At 43.4% G+C, this 16,789-nt stretch overlaps 1 protein-coding gene across 2 annotated transcripts in view; it reads left to right on the top strand.

Moving 5' to 3' along the window:
* CTPS2 (CTP synthase 2) overlaps window positions 1–16,789 on the top strand; it is a 98,841-nt gene that overhangs the window by 33,046 nt on the left and 49,006 nt on the right. For both annotated transcript variants that reach the window (XM_035000158.1, XM_035000150.1), the window contains exons 9-13: window positions 772–904; window positions 2,951–3,039; window positions 4,005–4,099; window positions 6,188–6,250; window positions 6,356–6,399. In XM_035000158.1, the coding sequence (XP_034856049.1) occupies window positions 772–904; window positions 2,951–3,039; window positions 4,005–4,099; window positions 6,188–6,250; window positions 6,356–6,399 (424 nt within the window). The remainder of the gene's footprint in view (window positions 1–771; window positions 905–2,950; window positions 3,040–4,004; window positions 4,100–6,187; window positions 6,251–6,355; window positions 6,400–16,789) is intronic.

The raw sequence follows: 16,789 nt of genomic DNA, 5'->3' as shown, positions 1-16,789 counted from the left end.
AAAATGTGATTGAGCATCTTATGTAGAATGGAATTTTCTCATAAAAATGATCCAAATGGCTTGTAATATTTTCGGTAGTTCTCTTAGTGCCATTCTTCGGGCATGCCTTGAATAACCTGCCTTTGTGGGCCAGCTGGGACTGTAACCATTTTTAACGTAGACAGTTTGAGTGCATTTTCTTATATAACGTCACCTTACGAAGTTAATATTGAAGTGTTTCCTGTTGACATTCAGAATGCATTTTCTTATACAGTGTCACCTTATAAACGAATTTAAACACAGCTCATGTTTATGAGACGGGGAGACTTTTTTTTTAAAATTTTTTATTGTTATGTTAGTCACCATATAATACATTGGTTTTTGATGTAGTGTTCCATGATTCATTGTTTGTGCATAACACCCAGGGCTCCATGCAGAACGTGCCCTCTTTAATACCCATCACTGGGCTAACCCATCCCCCCACCCCCCTCCCCTCTACAACCCTCAGTTTGTTTTTCAGAGTCCATCACAGGGAGACCTTTTTTATTTTTAATGCTTTTAACAGTTTCTCTGATACACCTTCCTTGGATTTATGTCTGTGCCTGCTTATGTCAGACACACAGATTTTCATTCACTAGGGGTGGAGTGGGGATTTGAGTCAAGTACATCAAGTTCGAGGCTCATCTGCCCTTAAGGTTTTAAGAAGTGCCTTGGGATAAGAACAGTGGCTGTCATTATATTTGTGATGTTATATTACATGCATATAACTCTTAAGCTTGTCTTTCATCTCAGGTATGAAAGGTTGCAGAAAACGTGCTCCATAGCCTTGGTTGGCAAATACACCAAGCTCAGGGACTGCTACGCCTCTGTGTTCAAAGCCCTGGAACATTCAGCCTTGGCCATCAACCACAAATTGAATCTGATGGTGAGCCCCTACTGGTCTTCCGCATATTTCAGTCACTCGCTGTGGTATCTCGTGTTGTGTTGAAGGGTCCCCAAGACTTCCGCCAGGATTGATGTCACCAGGAGGACTCACAGTACTCAGCATATTGCCTGCCTTGTGGCTAAGGTTTAATACAGTGAGAGGATACAGAGCAAAGTCAGCAAAGGGAAAAAGTGTATGGGATGAAGTCTGGGGGAACTTATGTATATAGCTTGAGTATATTCTTTGTCTTTGTTACATATAGAAGTAGTACATGCTCAGTGTAGGAAATTTACACAAAGCATCATGTAAAATGCAGAAAGCCAAAGATCCCTCTTCCCTGAAATCCTACTCCTCTGCTATACCTGTCACTCCCAGTTTGATGTGTATCTTTCTAGACATACGTATATATGTTCTGTTTAATGGTATTCTATATAGGTATGCCATAGTTTAAGCAAGCCTTATTATCTTGATTTAAATGGTGAAATATTTATATAATGAACAAAAGGATACATGTATGCATCTAAGAAATTTAGTAACTTCTAACTTAGGACCTATCTGAATTTTCTCTCACCTTTCTAGGCTCCTCCTGTCCTAATCGCTTTTTTAAAAAAGATTTATTTATTTTTGAGAGATAGAGAGCACGAGGGAAGGGGCAGAGGGAGAGAGAGAGCGCGAGGGCGGGACTGGGGGGGGGGGAATCTCCAGCAGACTCCCTGCTGAGCAAGGAGCCAGATACGGGGCCTGATCTCAAAACCATGAGATCATGACCTGAGCCAAAACCAAGAGCCTGACGCTTAACCAACTGAGCCACCCAGGCGCCCCTGTAATCACTTTTTATTTGTGGCTTTCCAAGGAACACTTCACTTCCTGCTCTTCCTGCTCCTCCAAGTCCCCCAGCCCCTCGTAGAGAAAAGAAAAGAGCAATAGAAAAATTGTTAGATTACCAATTTTATAAAGCCTTAAAAGTCTGTATGTTAAGATATATTCAGATAATATTTTTTTTTTTAAAAGACTTTATTTATTTGACAGAGAGAGACACAGCGAGAGAGGGAACACAAGCAGGGGGAGTGGGAGAGGGAGAAGCAGGCTTCCCGCTGAGCAGGGATCCCGATGCGGGGCTCGATCCCAGGACCCTGGGATCATGACCCGAGCCGAAGGCAGACACTTAATGACTGAACCACCCAGGCGCCCCTCAGATAATAATTTTTACAAAATAAACACTAAAATAATACAGGTCTATAGGGACTGTTATGTACATAAGAGTCATTATATATGATTTTTCAGTTGACAGAATTTGTTGACATTCGCTTCCACGAAGTACTATTTGAATCATGGTCTCGTCATATTCTTTTCAGACCACTTTGCTCCTGTGTTTACCTCACCTGGCTTACTGTAGCAGCTTCCTGACTGGTTTGCTGTCTTCCCTCCATTTTCCACCTCATAGCACCGTGATCTTTCTAAAATCTCTCTCTGTTTTCTCTGTTCCTTAAGACCTTCCAGTAGGCTTCAAGTGTAAACTTCTCCTCTCCCTTGGTGGAATCTGCTTTGAGGGCCCCCGAGTGACCACCCCTTTGTCTCTTTCCTCTGAGGTTTCATACAAGCTGTTCCTTTGCTCCCCTCCTCCCTGTGTCTCCCACACACCTTCCCGCCAGCCCCCCAACATGCACACACAGGCTCATCCTCGAGGGCTGAGCTGCTCGGACATCACCTCCCTAGAGACCTTCCCCGATGGTGCTTCTTCCCATCTTTCCTGCCGTGTCAAGGTCTAGATTAAGTGTGGCTCCTACTTATTTCCACAGCATTCTCTTTGCCCATCATAGCCACTACCACGCTATGGTGTGTGTGCCTGTGTATTTGGTTCTGTAGTCTTCCTGGAAGATAAGAGCCCCAAGCCTGAGACTGTGCTTTTCTATCCTAAGTGACCTGTGCAGTGTTTGCAAAATGAGTAGTTATTGAATAGTTGGGTCAGAGTGTTAGATGCCTCGAGTATTTTTGAGTATCTACTTTTCTTAAATGTTCTTTTAATCTATTGGATATTTTTTTTAGTACATAGACTCCATTGATCTGGAGCAGACCACCGAAACTGAGGACCCTGTGAAATTCCATGAAGCTTGGCAGAAGCTGTGCAAAGCTGAGTGAGTGCCAAGGACTGTCCATGCCAATTAGGAGAATGCCATTGTGCTTTTCCCATAACGATCTGATTGACCCCAATTCCTAATTTTTGCACATTTTTGAAAGGTAGTCTATTGTAGTCGTGGTCATTAAGGGTGGACATGCTGCATCCTCACCTCATTTACTTTGAAACGTGCCACGTTCATGGTCGTGGCATGTGCAGTGGAAATGGGTTTTATTTCAGGGGACTATGGGGATCCTATACGGGGAGAAAGTGGGTTGATTCTACTGAAAGATACAGAAATAGATCTTACAGATGCACAATTAAAGAACAAGGATGCAACTCTTCCTTCTTGGTTATATTTTCTTTTTTACATCACTTGAGTCTAGGTTTTATTTTATAAGTAGTCAACAGAACTTTTGGGGGCAACACCGTGTTGTGAGGGTAGAATGACCCTCCCAGTTAGTTCTTGAACTCTTGTCTTTTTCAATGAGTGTTTGCCTAAAAGGTCTCTAAAGTGTCTCCTAGCCAGGAGACTTTCATGTGCCACTATTTAATTAGCAATTGAAATCTTAGGCTGATTTTACCAGTTTAACTCTTTCTGATTATGCAAGAGATCTTAACGTTTTTCTAATAGTGCTTTTAAAAGAACCTTAACCTTTTTTTATTCAGATACTTCAGGGGCATTTGTAATCGAATTGAGTTTCTCAGTCACTATGCTCACATACCATAAAGACCTATCGGAAAATATATATATCGAAGTCAGTTGTGAAAAAGTATTGCCTCTTCTTCCTAACATTGGGAGGATTTCAGGAAAAAGTTCAGGATGTGAAATCATGTGGTCAATTCTGAAAATAGACCTCAAGCATATTCTCTAGCAATCATGCCAAGTGTTGGACTTGGGGTCAGTAAGCCTGACTGGCTGAAAATAAGAGTTTTAAAAAGAAAAACGATGTCAAATTCACCCTCGTCTTGTGTTGATTGCAGTGGTGTTCTTGTGCCGGGAGGCTTCGGAATCCGAGGAACGTTGGGAAAACTCCAGGCCATTTCTTGGGCACGGGCAAAGAAGATCCCTTTCCTGGGTAAAACTCACGTTTATGCATCCTAACTATGAGTTGATTGGATTGTTGATATGTAGTAGGGGTAACACATCATAGGGTTTGTTAACATGAAAGGTGTGAACTCAGATTTGCATATTCAGGTGCCAAATAGTCCACCACAGGGGCCAGCAAACTCTGTCCTGTTTTTGTAAATAAGATTTTATTGGAGTAACACCAATCTGTTTACATATTATCTGTGGCTGCTTTTATGGTGCAGTGGCAGAGTTCGAAGCCTACAGCCTGCAAAGCCTAAAATCTTTACTGTCTGGTCCTTCGTAGAAAAGGCTGTTGACCTGGGAGAACTTAGCACCATTCTGGTTGGGTAGCAAGAGGCTGGGAGATGTCGCTGTGTACACCTGCCCTTACCTTCTCCCATTTTCACCCAAATCCATCTTTTCACCACTTCGAGCTAGAAGAGACCATCCTACATCACAGGAAGAGCTCTGCTAAAATTTGGTAGAGCCAGGTCTTTTTAAAGTCTTTGTTCAAATTTTATTTATTTATGTATGTATTTATTTATTTATAAAAGATTTTATTTATTTGTTCAAGGGAGAGAGAGCATGAGTGAGAGAGCAGTGCAGTGGGGAGGGGCAGAGGGGGAAGCAGACTCCCCACCGAGCAGGGAGCCTGACGTGGGGCTCGACGTGGGGCTCGATCCCAGGACCCCGGGACCATGACCTGAGCTGAAGGCAGACGCTTAACCCACTGAGCCACCCAGGCGCCCCTTTTGTTCAAATTTTAAAGCATTGCTTCTGGACCAGTGAACCAGATGAAATGGCCCCTCAGTGGGGGAAAGGCAGCTCTGCAGCTGGGGATTCGGGCAGGGGCAGGGGTGTGGGAAGGGAAGTGGGGGAGAGGCTGTGTTTGTCACTGTACTGGTGGGTTTATGACCGAGTGGACTGGCTTCTGTGGCTTTTGCAATATCAGCAGATTGTTCATTTTCCCCACTGCCTCCTGTCCTTTGAATAGCTTCCTACACGCTCTCCACCTGGGATCCATTTTCAAAAGAGAAGTGGGGAGTAGTTAGATATCTTGATATGTTGCTTTGTTTTACCCATCTAAGCTCCTCTGGGCCACTGTTTTCTTATGAAGTAATCTTGTTTGGTTTTTGTCTAAACGCGGTTAGTGTTCTTCAGATAGTTTTCGCTGTATAGAATAGTTTGCAACTCTTCAGCTTTCTCTTTAACACAGCATCTCTTTATGTTTTAGCCATTTGGAACTTGCCGAAGTTCCCCCCCAAAGCACTCAGCTGTTTCGTGCTCACCAACTTTTGCTCTAGTGTGCCAACTATACTGATTGCCCTTCTCTGATGAGTCCCTTGTATACCTTAGATATGTCTATAAAAACATCTGGAATGTTCCTTGGCATCTGTTGAGTGGAGAGAATGGGTGGATGTGGAGATGGGTGAAGGGCCCATCCCTGTGGCAGCAGCTGGGGGCTACACAGGTGTTTGTGTTCCTCCTTATTGAGTTCTCTGTTCCGTTCCATCTTGCGCCTCCCTTTCCTGCTCGCCAGCATGCTCAAGCCCGCAGTGGAGATGCCAACTTCCCCCAGCTGCCGCTGTTCTCCTGCAGTGAGGTTATAGAGCCGTTCTGCGCCCAGCAGCCTGGCACAGACTTCCTGCTCCTTCGATCCCGGCCCGCTGGCCGGCCTCAGGCTGCCCTCTGAGAGGAGGGAGTATCAAGTCTCCCTCTTGAGTCGGGGTGTTGGTAGACGTTCTTGGAAGGAATCACGCGCTCTGGGTCAGCCCTGCATCCCACGCATATGCCTCGAGTTAGAGGCAAATTTGGAAGGAGGCAGATTTGCCTTTGGGACCTTTGCCCTGTCTTCTCTTGCTCTTTTCTGACCTCGAATTCCTTCTTCCTCAAGTCCAGGTGGCCTAATCCCCCCGCCTGCCTCCGGCCACAGGTGTTCTGAGTGCAGAGGGCACAGCAGTGAATCCGGCAGGCAGTCTTGCTCTCTCCGAGCCTGCGTTCTAGAGGAAGGAGATGGGCAGTAAACAAATGAACAGGAAATATGAAGTCGTACAAAATATGTTCATTTGCTTTATACACATGCTTTTTCAAACAGGAGTTTGCCTTGGGATGCAACTAGCCGTGATAGAGTTTGCAAGAAACTGCCTTAACTTGAAAGGTAGGCCTGCTATTTGCTAATACCCTTTGATTTAAAAAATTCTTATTACTTAAACTATTTCTCAGCAATACTGGTGAATTATTGACCTCATTTCTTCATCCTCAGGTGCCGATTCCACAGAATTTGAGCCAAATGCCTGTGTTCCTGTGGTAAGTGGCTTATCTTTCTGGGTTGGGTCATTGTCATTTTTTTTTTAAAGATTTTATTTATTTATTTATTTGACAGAGAGAGACGCAGCGAGAGAGGGAACACAAGCAGGGGGAGTGGGAGAGGGAGAAGCAGGCCTCCCCACTGAGCAGGGAGCCTGATGTGGGGCTCGATCCCAGGACCCCAGGATCATGACCTGAGCCAAAGGCGGACACTTAACGACTGAGCCACCCAGGCGCCCCGGGTCATTGTCATTTTGTTTCTAGCTCTGGCCTAAACGCATAAGGGGAAATTATTGTTATGTTTTCCTTACCACATCAGGACACTTTAAATTAGATATGATTTTATTACTATTATTACTACTGCTACTATTATTTTTATATGAAACGGCTCTGCTCTCAATAGTCCCTCTTGTCAGCTGTGCCTTGAAGAAACACAGTCCTGGACTGATTTCTTTTTGCAGCAGTTTTCAAGCCTCATGTTTAGGAAAGGATTAACTCCACTGTGACAATACGTTATAACTGCTCATGTAAATAAATGGGCTGTCCTGTCTCCAGACTCGTCCCCTGCCTGTCTAGTTTCCACATTGGCGGTCATCTGCCTTTCTAACACAAAGGTGACGACCTTTCTTGCGCTGCTCCTCATCTTTCACTGATTCTTTTTCCTAGAAAATATTCAGTCCAAGGTTCTTGGCTGGGACTGAAGGTCACTGTGCTTGGTCACGTGTGGCTTTGCTACAGTAGGCCCCCCTTACCTGTGGGGAAGACATGCCAAGACCCCCAGCGGTTGCCTGAAAGTGTGGGTGGTACCCAACTGTATATATACTCTATTTTTTCCTACCCGTCCATACCTATGATAGAGTTTAATTCGTAAATGTGGCACAATAAGAGATGAACAACAATAACTAATAATAAAATAGGGCAATTATAATTATATATTCCCTATACCTGAGATGTCCCCCTTCCTGCAGTCTCCCTTCCCCTGGAATGTCAATGAAACCAGTGAAGAATTTAATTAAAAAAGTAAACCAAACCGATGACTGACAACTTCCTATTCATCCTGGGAAGCCTGTCCTGATCTCCGGTCTTCCCTTGCCTCTGCCTTCTGTGCCTCGTGCCCACCTCTGTCAGAGTGCATACCTCACCCTTGTGATCGTTTTTTTTTTTTTTAAGTTTATTTATTATTTATTTTCATAATGTCAGCACCCAATGTGGGGCTTGAACTCACAACCCCAAGATCAACAGTCACATGTTCTTCTTACTGAGCCAGCTTAGTGCCCCATGATCACTTTTTTTTTTAAAAGATTTTATTTATTTGAGAGAGAGAGAGCATGAGCTGGGGCAGAGGGAGAGGGAGAAGCAGACTCCCCACTGAGCAGGGAGCCCAATGCGGGGCTCAATCCAGGACCCTGGGATCATGACCTGAGCCAAAGGCAGACGTTTAACTGACTGAGTCACCCAGGTACCCCACCCCCGCCCCGTGATCACTTTTTTTTAACAGTTTTGTTAAGATATAATTTACATACCATAAAATTTAGCCATTTGAAGTCCATAATTCAATGGCTTTTAGCATATTCACAGATCTCTGCCACCATCATCACAATCCATGTCGGACCATTCTCATTACCTCAAAAGAAACCTCACACCCCTTAGCTGACGCCCCCAACCTACTCTCACCCCCAGCTCTAGGTAACCATTAATCTGTTTTGGGTCTCTATGGATTTGCCTATTTTGGGCATTTCATGTAAATGAAATCATACAATACGTGGCCTTTTGTGACTGACTTCTTTCACTTAGTATAATGGTGTCAAGGTGTGTCTAGGTTATAGCATCTATAAGTACTTTGTTTCTTTTCATTGCTGAATCATATTCCATTAGATGGACACAACACATTTTATTAATTCATTCATCCATTGATGGACATTTCGGTTCTTTCTACTTTTTGACACTTTTGAATCATGCCGCTATGACCATTGGATACAAGTTGTGCTCGAACTTACAACCCTGTGATCAAGAGTTGCGTGCTCTACTGACTGAGCCAGCCAAAGGCCCCATTATTATTTGACTTTTTGGTTATAGCCATCCCAGTGGGTGTGAAGTTGTATCTCTTTGTGGCTTTGATTTGCATTTCCCTGATGGCTGAGGATATTGAGCATCTTTTCATGTGCTTATTGGCCACTTGTATACCATCTTTGGGGAAATGTCTATTCAGGTCCTTTGCCTGTTTTTGAGCTGGGTTATTTGTCTTTGTATTATTAGATTGTAAGAGTTCTTTATGTATTCTAAATACAAGTCCCCCATTAGATATACAATTTGCACTATTGGCATTTTGGGCTGGATTATTTTTTGTGGTGGGGTGCTGTCCCGTGCACTGTAGAATATTCAGGAGCATCCTTGGCCTCTACCCACTAGATGTCAGTAGTAGACTCCTCCCAACCCCCAATTGTGACACTTAAAATTCCAGCCAAACATCCCCTGGGGGCACGGGCAAAACTGGAGAACCGCTGATTTTAAGAAATCCACTTCCGTTCTTCTCTCCTCCATCCTATCACTTCCCTTCCTTTATGGTAGTCATTAATTCTATTTTTTAATAGGTTGTCTTTCTTTCTTTTTTAACAGGTTATCTTTCCATTTAAAAAATATAAGTAAACCTATATGTCTACTTGTAACCCCCTCTCCTTCTTAGATAAATGGTAGCATGCTCTGCACGTTTTTTTCTTTCTTGCTTTTTTAACTTAACATTATATGCTGGAGATCACTCCATGGAAGGATATAGAGATATTCTTCATTCTTTTTATAGCTTGCAATTCAGACCATAATGAACCATAGCTTCCCAGCCAGATGGTACTTTTAAGTCCTATGCTCAGAAGACCTAATACTATTGAAGAGTTCCTTATGAAGCTTTATTATAAACATATTTCTTGACTAATGGCTGAAACGGCTGTGCAGGCAAATCATGGGTTTTCTTTCCTAAGATAATACTTTGGGATAGGAAGTGATTTGGGGGGGTGGGGGTAGCGTGTGCTAGGAAGTGTTTTGACCAGTAGGTGTCACTGTTAGATAACTTTGGCAAGGTTAATCCTTTGCGGACTGTTCTTTGCACTGTGTGTGTGTGTGCGCGTGCCCGTGCGCGTGGGCACACATATATGGATATGTGTTTCCTTTTTAACAAATACCTTGGCTAGCATGCTTGAGACACTGTGCCCCCTTGCTTTTTTTTTTTGCCCCCTTGCTTTTTGTGCGCATCACTCCCTGTCAGTGCACAGGGAACTTCCACATGCTTCCCTGCTGTATGCATCATTTATTTAACCAGTCTCACACTGATGAATATGTGTCCATTATTTTGCAACTTTAAATCATGTTCCAAATTAGTATCCCTGTGCATATGTCCTTGCGGCCCATGCATGCGCATTTCTATGGCACGTGTTCCTAGAGGGGAATTACTAAGTCTGAGGATCTGTGCATTTTGCATTTTGATAGCTTCTATACTCATAAGTGAGATGGGAACAATAAAACCTAATTGCTACTGAACATCTTTATGGCCTGTAATCAGTTTGTTGGAGAAAAATAGCCTTAAGAGGCAGCATTTGTGCTGATGGTGAGAAGTCCTCTTAAGGAGAAAGGCTAAGGGAACAGAATCGTCAGGCAGCAGATACCAGGCAGGCTGGGAAATCAGTTAAACTTGAGCAAATAACAATGACTTACAGTGGGTAATGGTCATTCTGGCCCTTCCAGCTAAAAAAGTAGATAATTTGGAAACCAGGAGCCTCCTTTAGGGTATATTTGCTGCTAAAATCTGTTTCATAGGTGTGGAGGAAGAAAAATAATTTTTACTCCTCCCTTCTAGGTTTTTGGCTGAGACCCCTCTGTCATAAAAGATTAACAGGACAAAAACAAAGAAAGCTTAATAACCTGTTTACCTCCTGCGTACATGGGAGAAACCCAGGAAAACCAAGTGGCCCAAGCGATCATGTTAAATAACCTCTCCAGCTAAAGACAAAAGATGATGTTGGGAGTGGGGAGCAAGTTTGGGGGGGTGGGGGTTACTTGGAAAAACACAGGAAACAAGGGTATGATTGTGATGCAGACTGAAATCCTTGTTTTCTACATTCATATGAGTTTCTAGAGATTTAGTCATCCTCTTCCTGGTACAGAGTGGGAGATAACCCTTACAGATGGAGATTTGCCTTTTACCATGTCAATATCTCTTCCAGCAGTAGAGACAAGGGCATCCGGGAGAGAGATCTAAGAGGAGGTATCTCTGACACACATAAAAGGAGAAATAGATTTTTCTCTAAGAGTGAAGGTAGACTCCGGGACTACCAGGAGAGAGTGAATAAAATTTATTTTATTGTGTCATTTCTCTGCTTAATCCACAAGGTGAAATAGAAGGCTCTGGGAATTTGCTGAATATTTAGGGTTCTATAGTGAATCTGATTTTTTGGCTTGTGTCAAAGTAGGCTTACCTGCTTTCTGGACAAGGCTTACCAGGAACACAGCTGTGAGTGACTTGCATTCTGACTCTTTATTAATCACGTGGCTGCTGCTGACACCCTTGACCTTGATTTTGGCTTCAGATCTCTCCAGTTCATGTGGAGGATAGTTCACGGCGTCGTGTACTTTCTATTTAGAGTATTTTTGGGTTTTGAGACATATATAGGAAGAATGATCTCAATCCAGTATTTAGGTATGTGGATATGCTTAATTTTTAGCATTTCTCTTCTGTTTATGGAGAACAGTAACTAAAAAAACCCTGGATTTCCATAAGATACAACACTTGGAAAACAAAATCCGTCTTCCGCCTTCGCACACATCCGTACACACGTGTCTACTTGGATAAAGGTATTGGCAAGGAAAAGTGAGGAATCTGAAGCATTTTAAGCAGATGCAAATGGACACTTGAGATTGTGGTATTTGATACTATTTCAATTCTGGTTATCATAGATATGACTTCTTTTATCCCTTTTTGATCCGGGGATTTTCAAAGTCAAAATTGATTTCACATTTGACACACTGGATTTGTGGCATATAGTTACATCTAATTAAAAGTCGATTCAGGTGAAGGGTAATTTCTGTTATACATTAAGCATAATTAATGCATGACATTTTCCTACCTCTAGATGAAGCTGTTTGAAATATCTTTTCTTCCATGTTATTTTTCAACAACTTTATATGGAAAGCAAATTAAAAGGCATTAAAACAAACCCAGACAGCCATTCAGTGTAACCTTTCAGGTGACTTTTTATTACTTTGAAGACTGCTTTGCATTTAGAACCTTGAGTGAGCATCTCCCAACTAACAAAACGGTCTTCTAGAAGTCCTTTGGAGCTTCGTTTGGGCTAAAGAACTTTTCTTCCCATCAAAGCAGCTGCCAAGAAGACAGCTATGGCTAAAATAGCCTTTTATGGACCAGTTTGGGAGCCTAATAGTCATTTAGTCCTGTCTCTGTGGGGGCAGTAGGTTCAGAGTTGATATTAGGCTGTTGGCCATAGAGACTGCTTTCTATCTGGAGAAAGAACAATTCTTCAGGCATGATGGCTGCTGTCTAATGGCTAGGGCATGTTCTCCACCCAAGCCTCCCCCTTTTGCCGGTCTACTTTTTGGAAGGAGACGGTGCGCCGTGCTTGCAATGAGCCTCCATTAGTGAATCACAAGGGTCGTCTATAATTTTAACAATAAATGACTAAATGAGTACTTCAAAGCTAATGTATTTGAAGGCTTTTGTACCTTGAGCTCAAAGGGAAATGCCTTAGGAATAGGTATTTCAACCACTTGAAAGATTTTTCTGCAGTAGAAATAACTGGATGCTAGTGGAAAGAGATTAATAAAAAGAAAAAAGTCACTCTACATTTAGAGCTTGTCTACTTAAGTGCAGTTCCAAATAGAGTGTATTACAAATGAACTGCTATCACAACCCTGCTTGCAGTTTAGTTGGGGATTCGAGACATACACTGGTGAAACATATAACCAAATATACAGCAGTACGTGCGTCGTGCCCACATTAATGCTAGCAGGGTTGTCAACTAGGACTTTCTGCTGTGGTAGAATGCTCTGTATTTGTGCTATCCAATATGATAGCCACTAGCCACGTGGGGCTGTGGAACGCTTGAAATATTGCTAGTGTGGCCAAGAAACTGAACGTTAAATTTTATTTAATTTTAATTGATTTAAATGTCCATGACCACCTGATCTAGTGGCCACAGTATTGCCCAGCGCAGGTAAACCTTAGATACTTAAGAATCCAGAATCTAGAAAAATTACTGTGGGTTAGAGTAAGAAGAGAAGGTTGTCAAAGGCTGGGAGACTTCATAGAGAGGAGGGGAGGCATCGGCTAGACCGGAATGTCCAAGATTTGCTCGTAAAATACCGAGTGGCTTGGCTGAAGCATACGGCTCCTGTAGAGAAGTGGAGGGAAATAAGGGAGATTGGTACGGATTTGTGGGGCTCCTTGAGTATCAGTGTCAAAATTAATCCTGAAGGCCCTAGGGAACCAATAAGATAATAACTGTCAACTGTGACATATTATGCAAATACCGTACTCATTGCCGAAGACTTTGCAATAGAATGAGTGCTTTAGGAAGCTGGCATGGCATCAAGAGGGCTGAGAGGGGAGAGAAGACTCCAGGCACAGCACTGGGTTGAGTCTTAAGGCAGCCTCAGTCTGTGATCTAAGGAGCTGGGTTGGAGCAGGAGTTAGAGTAGAAAGATCCGGCTGGCAGAGCAGCTTTATGGAATGATTTAGTGACTGGAGAGTCAAGAATCATTCATTCAGCAAATAACACTTGAACCTGTCCCATGTGCCAGGCTCTGAGCTAGACTTGGGGGTACATCAGTGAAAGACCAGAGATCTTTCAGAAACACACATACTACATTTTGGGTGGAAAGCCAGCTACAGGGAATAAAGAGGGCACGCTGGCTTCAGATCATAAAAGCCCTTGGTTGCCATGATAAGCCAAGGTCAGAAAGGGAGTAGAGGGGCACCTGGGTGGCTCAGTCATTAAGCGTCTGCCTTCCGCTCGGATCATGATCCCAGGGTCCTTGCCCTGGCGGAGCCTGCAGTCTAGTGAGGATTGAAGTTTTGTGGTTGACAAAGTGCTGGTACTGTTGATTCTAGAGGAAATTCAGGCGAATCCTGTTGGATGTGGGAGATGAGATCAATGTTGGAAACTAGGCCAAGAAAGCCAACGAAGTAGACATGTACATACACTCCTACTACGTACGACACTCCATACGTTTTCACCCTTCTTGAAGGTCCTCAAATGATAATTTGTCCAAGTCAGTAAATCTTAGCCAGGCAGAGACGGTATCTCTCCCATGGGTTTCCTGTGCATTGCCACCGTTCCTATGAGGCCTTCCCAGTTTGCCCCACTTGCTGTGGAGGCCTCCTGCCTAGCCCCAGCCTCCACTTTGTGACCACTCCCCACCCCTTGCAACCTCTTTATTGGTGCCACCTCGTCTTCCCGCAGCACGTTCACATCACTTTATGACTCCTACACCTTTCTACTCCCTTTCTTTCTTTCTTTTTATAAAGATTTTATTTATTTGACAGAGAGAGACAGTGAGAGAGGGAACACAAGCAGGGGGGAACGGGAGAGGGAGAAGCCGGCCTCCTGCGGAGCAGGCAGCCCGATGCGGGGCTCGATCCCAGGACCCTGGGATCATGACCCGAGCCGAAGGCAGACGCTTAACGACTGAGCCACCCAGGCGCCCCTCTACTCCCTTTCTGACCTTGGCTTATCATGGCAACCAAGGACTTTTATGATCTGAAGCCAGCATGCCCTCTTTATTCCCTGTAGCTGGCTTTCCACCCAAAATGTAGTATGTGTGTTTCTGAACTGCCTTGTACTTACACATGTGTTTACTTGGGGTGTTTTCTCTCTCTATCTTTTTAAAAAATATTTATTTATTTAGGTGATCTCTACACCCAACGTGGGGCTTAAACTCACAACCCAGAGATCAAGAATTGCATGCTCTTCTGACTGAGCCAGCCAGACATCCCGTGTTTTCTCTCTTTTAGATAGCCCAGTGCTGCCCCTTCCCTTCAGGTTCCCCTCAAGTCTCTTCCTACAAATTCCAGTTGGAAATACTACTTTTGCAATTAAGCCTTTCCCTGACCTGATCCCAGACTTGCCGACTTCAGATCTCAGAGGTCTAGAAATTTCTATCTCTTATGGCATCTTTTTTTTTTTTAAAGGTTTTATTTATTCATTTGAGACACAGAGATAGAGATGGAGAGAGAGAGAAAGAGAGAGAGTGAGAGCATGAACAGGGGGAGAGGCAGACTCCCCACCGAGCCAGGAGCCCAATGTGGGCCTTGATCCCAGGACCCTGGGATCATGACCTGAGCTGAAGGCAGATGCTTAACCATCTGAGCCACCCAGGCGCCCTCTCTTATGGCATCTTGTGTAATGCCTTGCCCATAGTAGTTGCTTTATACATGGTGGAGTTGAAAGAGATAATGTATATTTATGCTGTGAGGGGCCAATTGAGAGCCAGAACATAGGCTAAAATGGGAAGCTAACATGACCTAGATATTAGAACTCAGCAAACACCCGCAAACAAAAAATAAAACCTAAAACTATAGACTAATATTGGTTATTAATAAAGATGTAAAAATCTTAAATTTTTTAAAAAGATTTTTTTATTTATTTGACAGAGAGGGAGAGAGAGCACAAGCAGGGGGAGGAGCAGAGGGAGAGGGAGAAGCAGGCTCCCCACTGAGCAGAGAGCCCGATGTGGGGCTTGATCCCAGGACTCTGGGATCATGACCTGAGTCAAAGGCAGATGCTTAACCAAGTGAGCTGCCCAGACACCCCAAAGATGTAAAAATCTCAAATAAAATATTAGAATGCCTAATTTAACAGCATTAAAGAATAATCGATCATGACTGGACAATGTGTTTGTCCTGGGGATTGAATTGATTGATGCATTATATTGATCAGACAAAAGAAAGAATGCCCATATCGCCATAGATGCTCAGTAGACAATCTGCAGAACCTAAACCCTCCTGCTCACAATCTCATAACAAGCTAGGAAGAGAAGGGGAGTTCTTTTTTTTAAAAGATTTTATTTATGTATTTGAGAGAGAAAGAGAGAGAGAGCATGAATGGGAGGAGGGGCAGAGGGAGAGGGACATGCAGTCTCCGCACTGAGCACAGAGCTCTATGTGGGGCTCGATCTCATGACCCTGAGATCATGACCTGAGCCGAAACCAAGAGTTGGATGCTTAACCGACTGAGCCACCCAGGTGCCTGGAGAAGGGGAATTCTTCTTCTTCTTTTTTAAAAAGATTTTATTTATTTATTCATGAGAGACAAAGAGGCAGAGGCAGAGGGAGAAGCAGGCTCCCTGTGGAGCAGGGAGTCCAATGTGGGGCTTGATCCCAGGACCCTAGGATCATGACCCGAGCTGAAGGCAGACACTTAACCAACTGAGCCACCCAGGCGCCCCTGAAGGGGACTTCTTAAACAAGAGAAAAATTACCTTTTATAAACCAATATCAGACAGTAAACTCAATGGGGAAATAGTGGGGGATTCCTATTAAGACTAGAAATGAATAAAAGATGTGCACTGTTTTAACTAATAAAGTTGTTAAAATGAGACCAACTAATGCTGTCTGGAGAGTGCAGCTGGTGTTCTCCTGCCTGTTTGTAGACTTTTGAATCAATACAATCTTTCGGAGAATCAGTTAGGTGGTCTCTTTCACAAACCCCATAAAAATACTCATACCCTCTGACCCAGACATTTACTTCTCAGAAATTCTCCTAAGGAAATATGGTATGTTGACAGAGATATGAACAGGTACTCATTATAGCATTATTTAGAAGAATCAGAACTGGCAACAATCGAAATGTCCCACAATGGGGAAATAGTTAAGACTATTATGGGGTAGGGCGCCTGGGTGGCTCAGTTGGTTAAGCGACTGCCTTTGGCTCAGGTCATGATCCTGGAGTCCCGGGATCGAGTCCCGCATCGGGCTCCCTGCTCGGCAGGGAGTCTGCTTCTCCCTCTGACCCTCCTCCCTCTCATGCTCTCTGTCTCTCATTCTCTCTGTCTCAAATAAATAAATAAAATCTTTATAAAAAAAAAAAAAAAAAAAATAAGACTATTATGGGGTATCCCTGCAGTGGAGTATAATTAGTCATTAGAAATGTTTAAGGCTTTTGATGCAATAAGAATGCTCTTGTATCGAATTAGAACGATACAGATTGCATTTAAACATTTCCTCATTGTGTATAAAAATTTCCTTTGTTTCTTGGTGGTGGCGTTAGAAGTAATTTTTCTTTTTTTTGGTTAAATTCCTCTCCAACACTCCCCATCCCTCCTTCCCTCAAGCTGGACTCAGTAAGTGGAACTTGAGGGTTAGCTGTTTCTCAGATCCTGAGAGTCCCAG

Source organism: Mirounga leonina, unplaced genomic scaffold (assembly GCF_011800145.1).
Source record: "Mirounga leonina isolate KUSES-001 unplaced genomic scaffold, KU_Mleo_1.0 Mir_101595, whole genome shotgun sequence".
NCBI lineage: Eukaryota > Metazoa > Chordata > Mammalia > Carnivora > Phocidae > Mirounga > Mirounga leonina.
The sequence above is the reverse complement of the archived record's forward strand: the minus strand, read 5'-3'. Positions and strand labels throughout refer to the sequence as shown.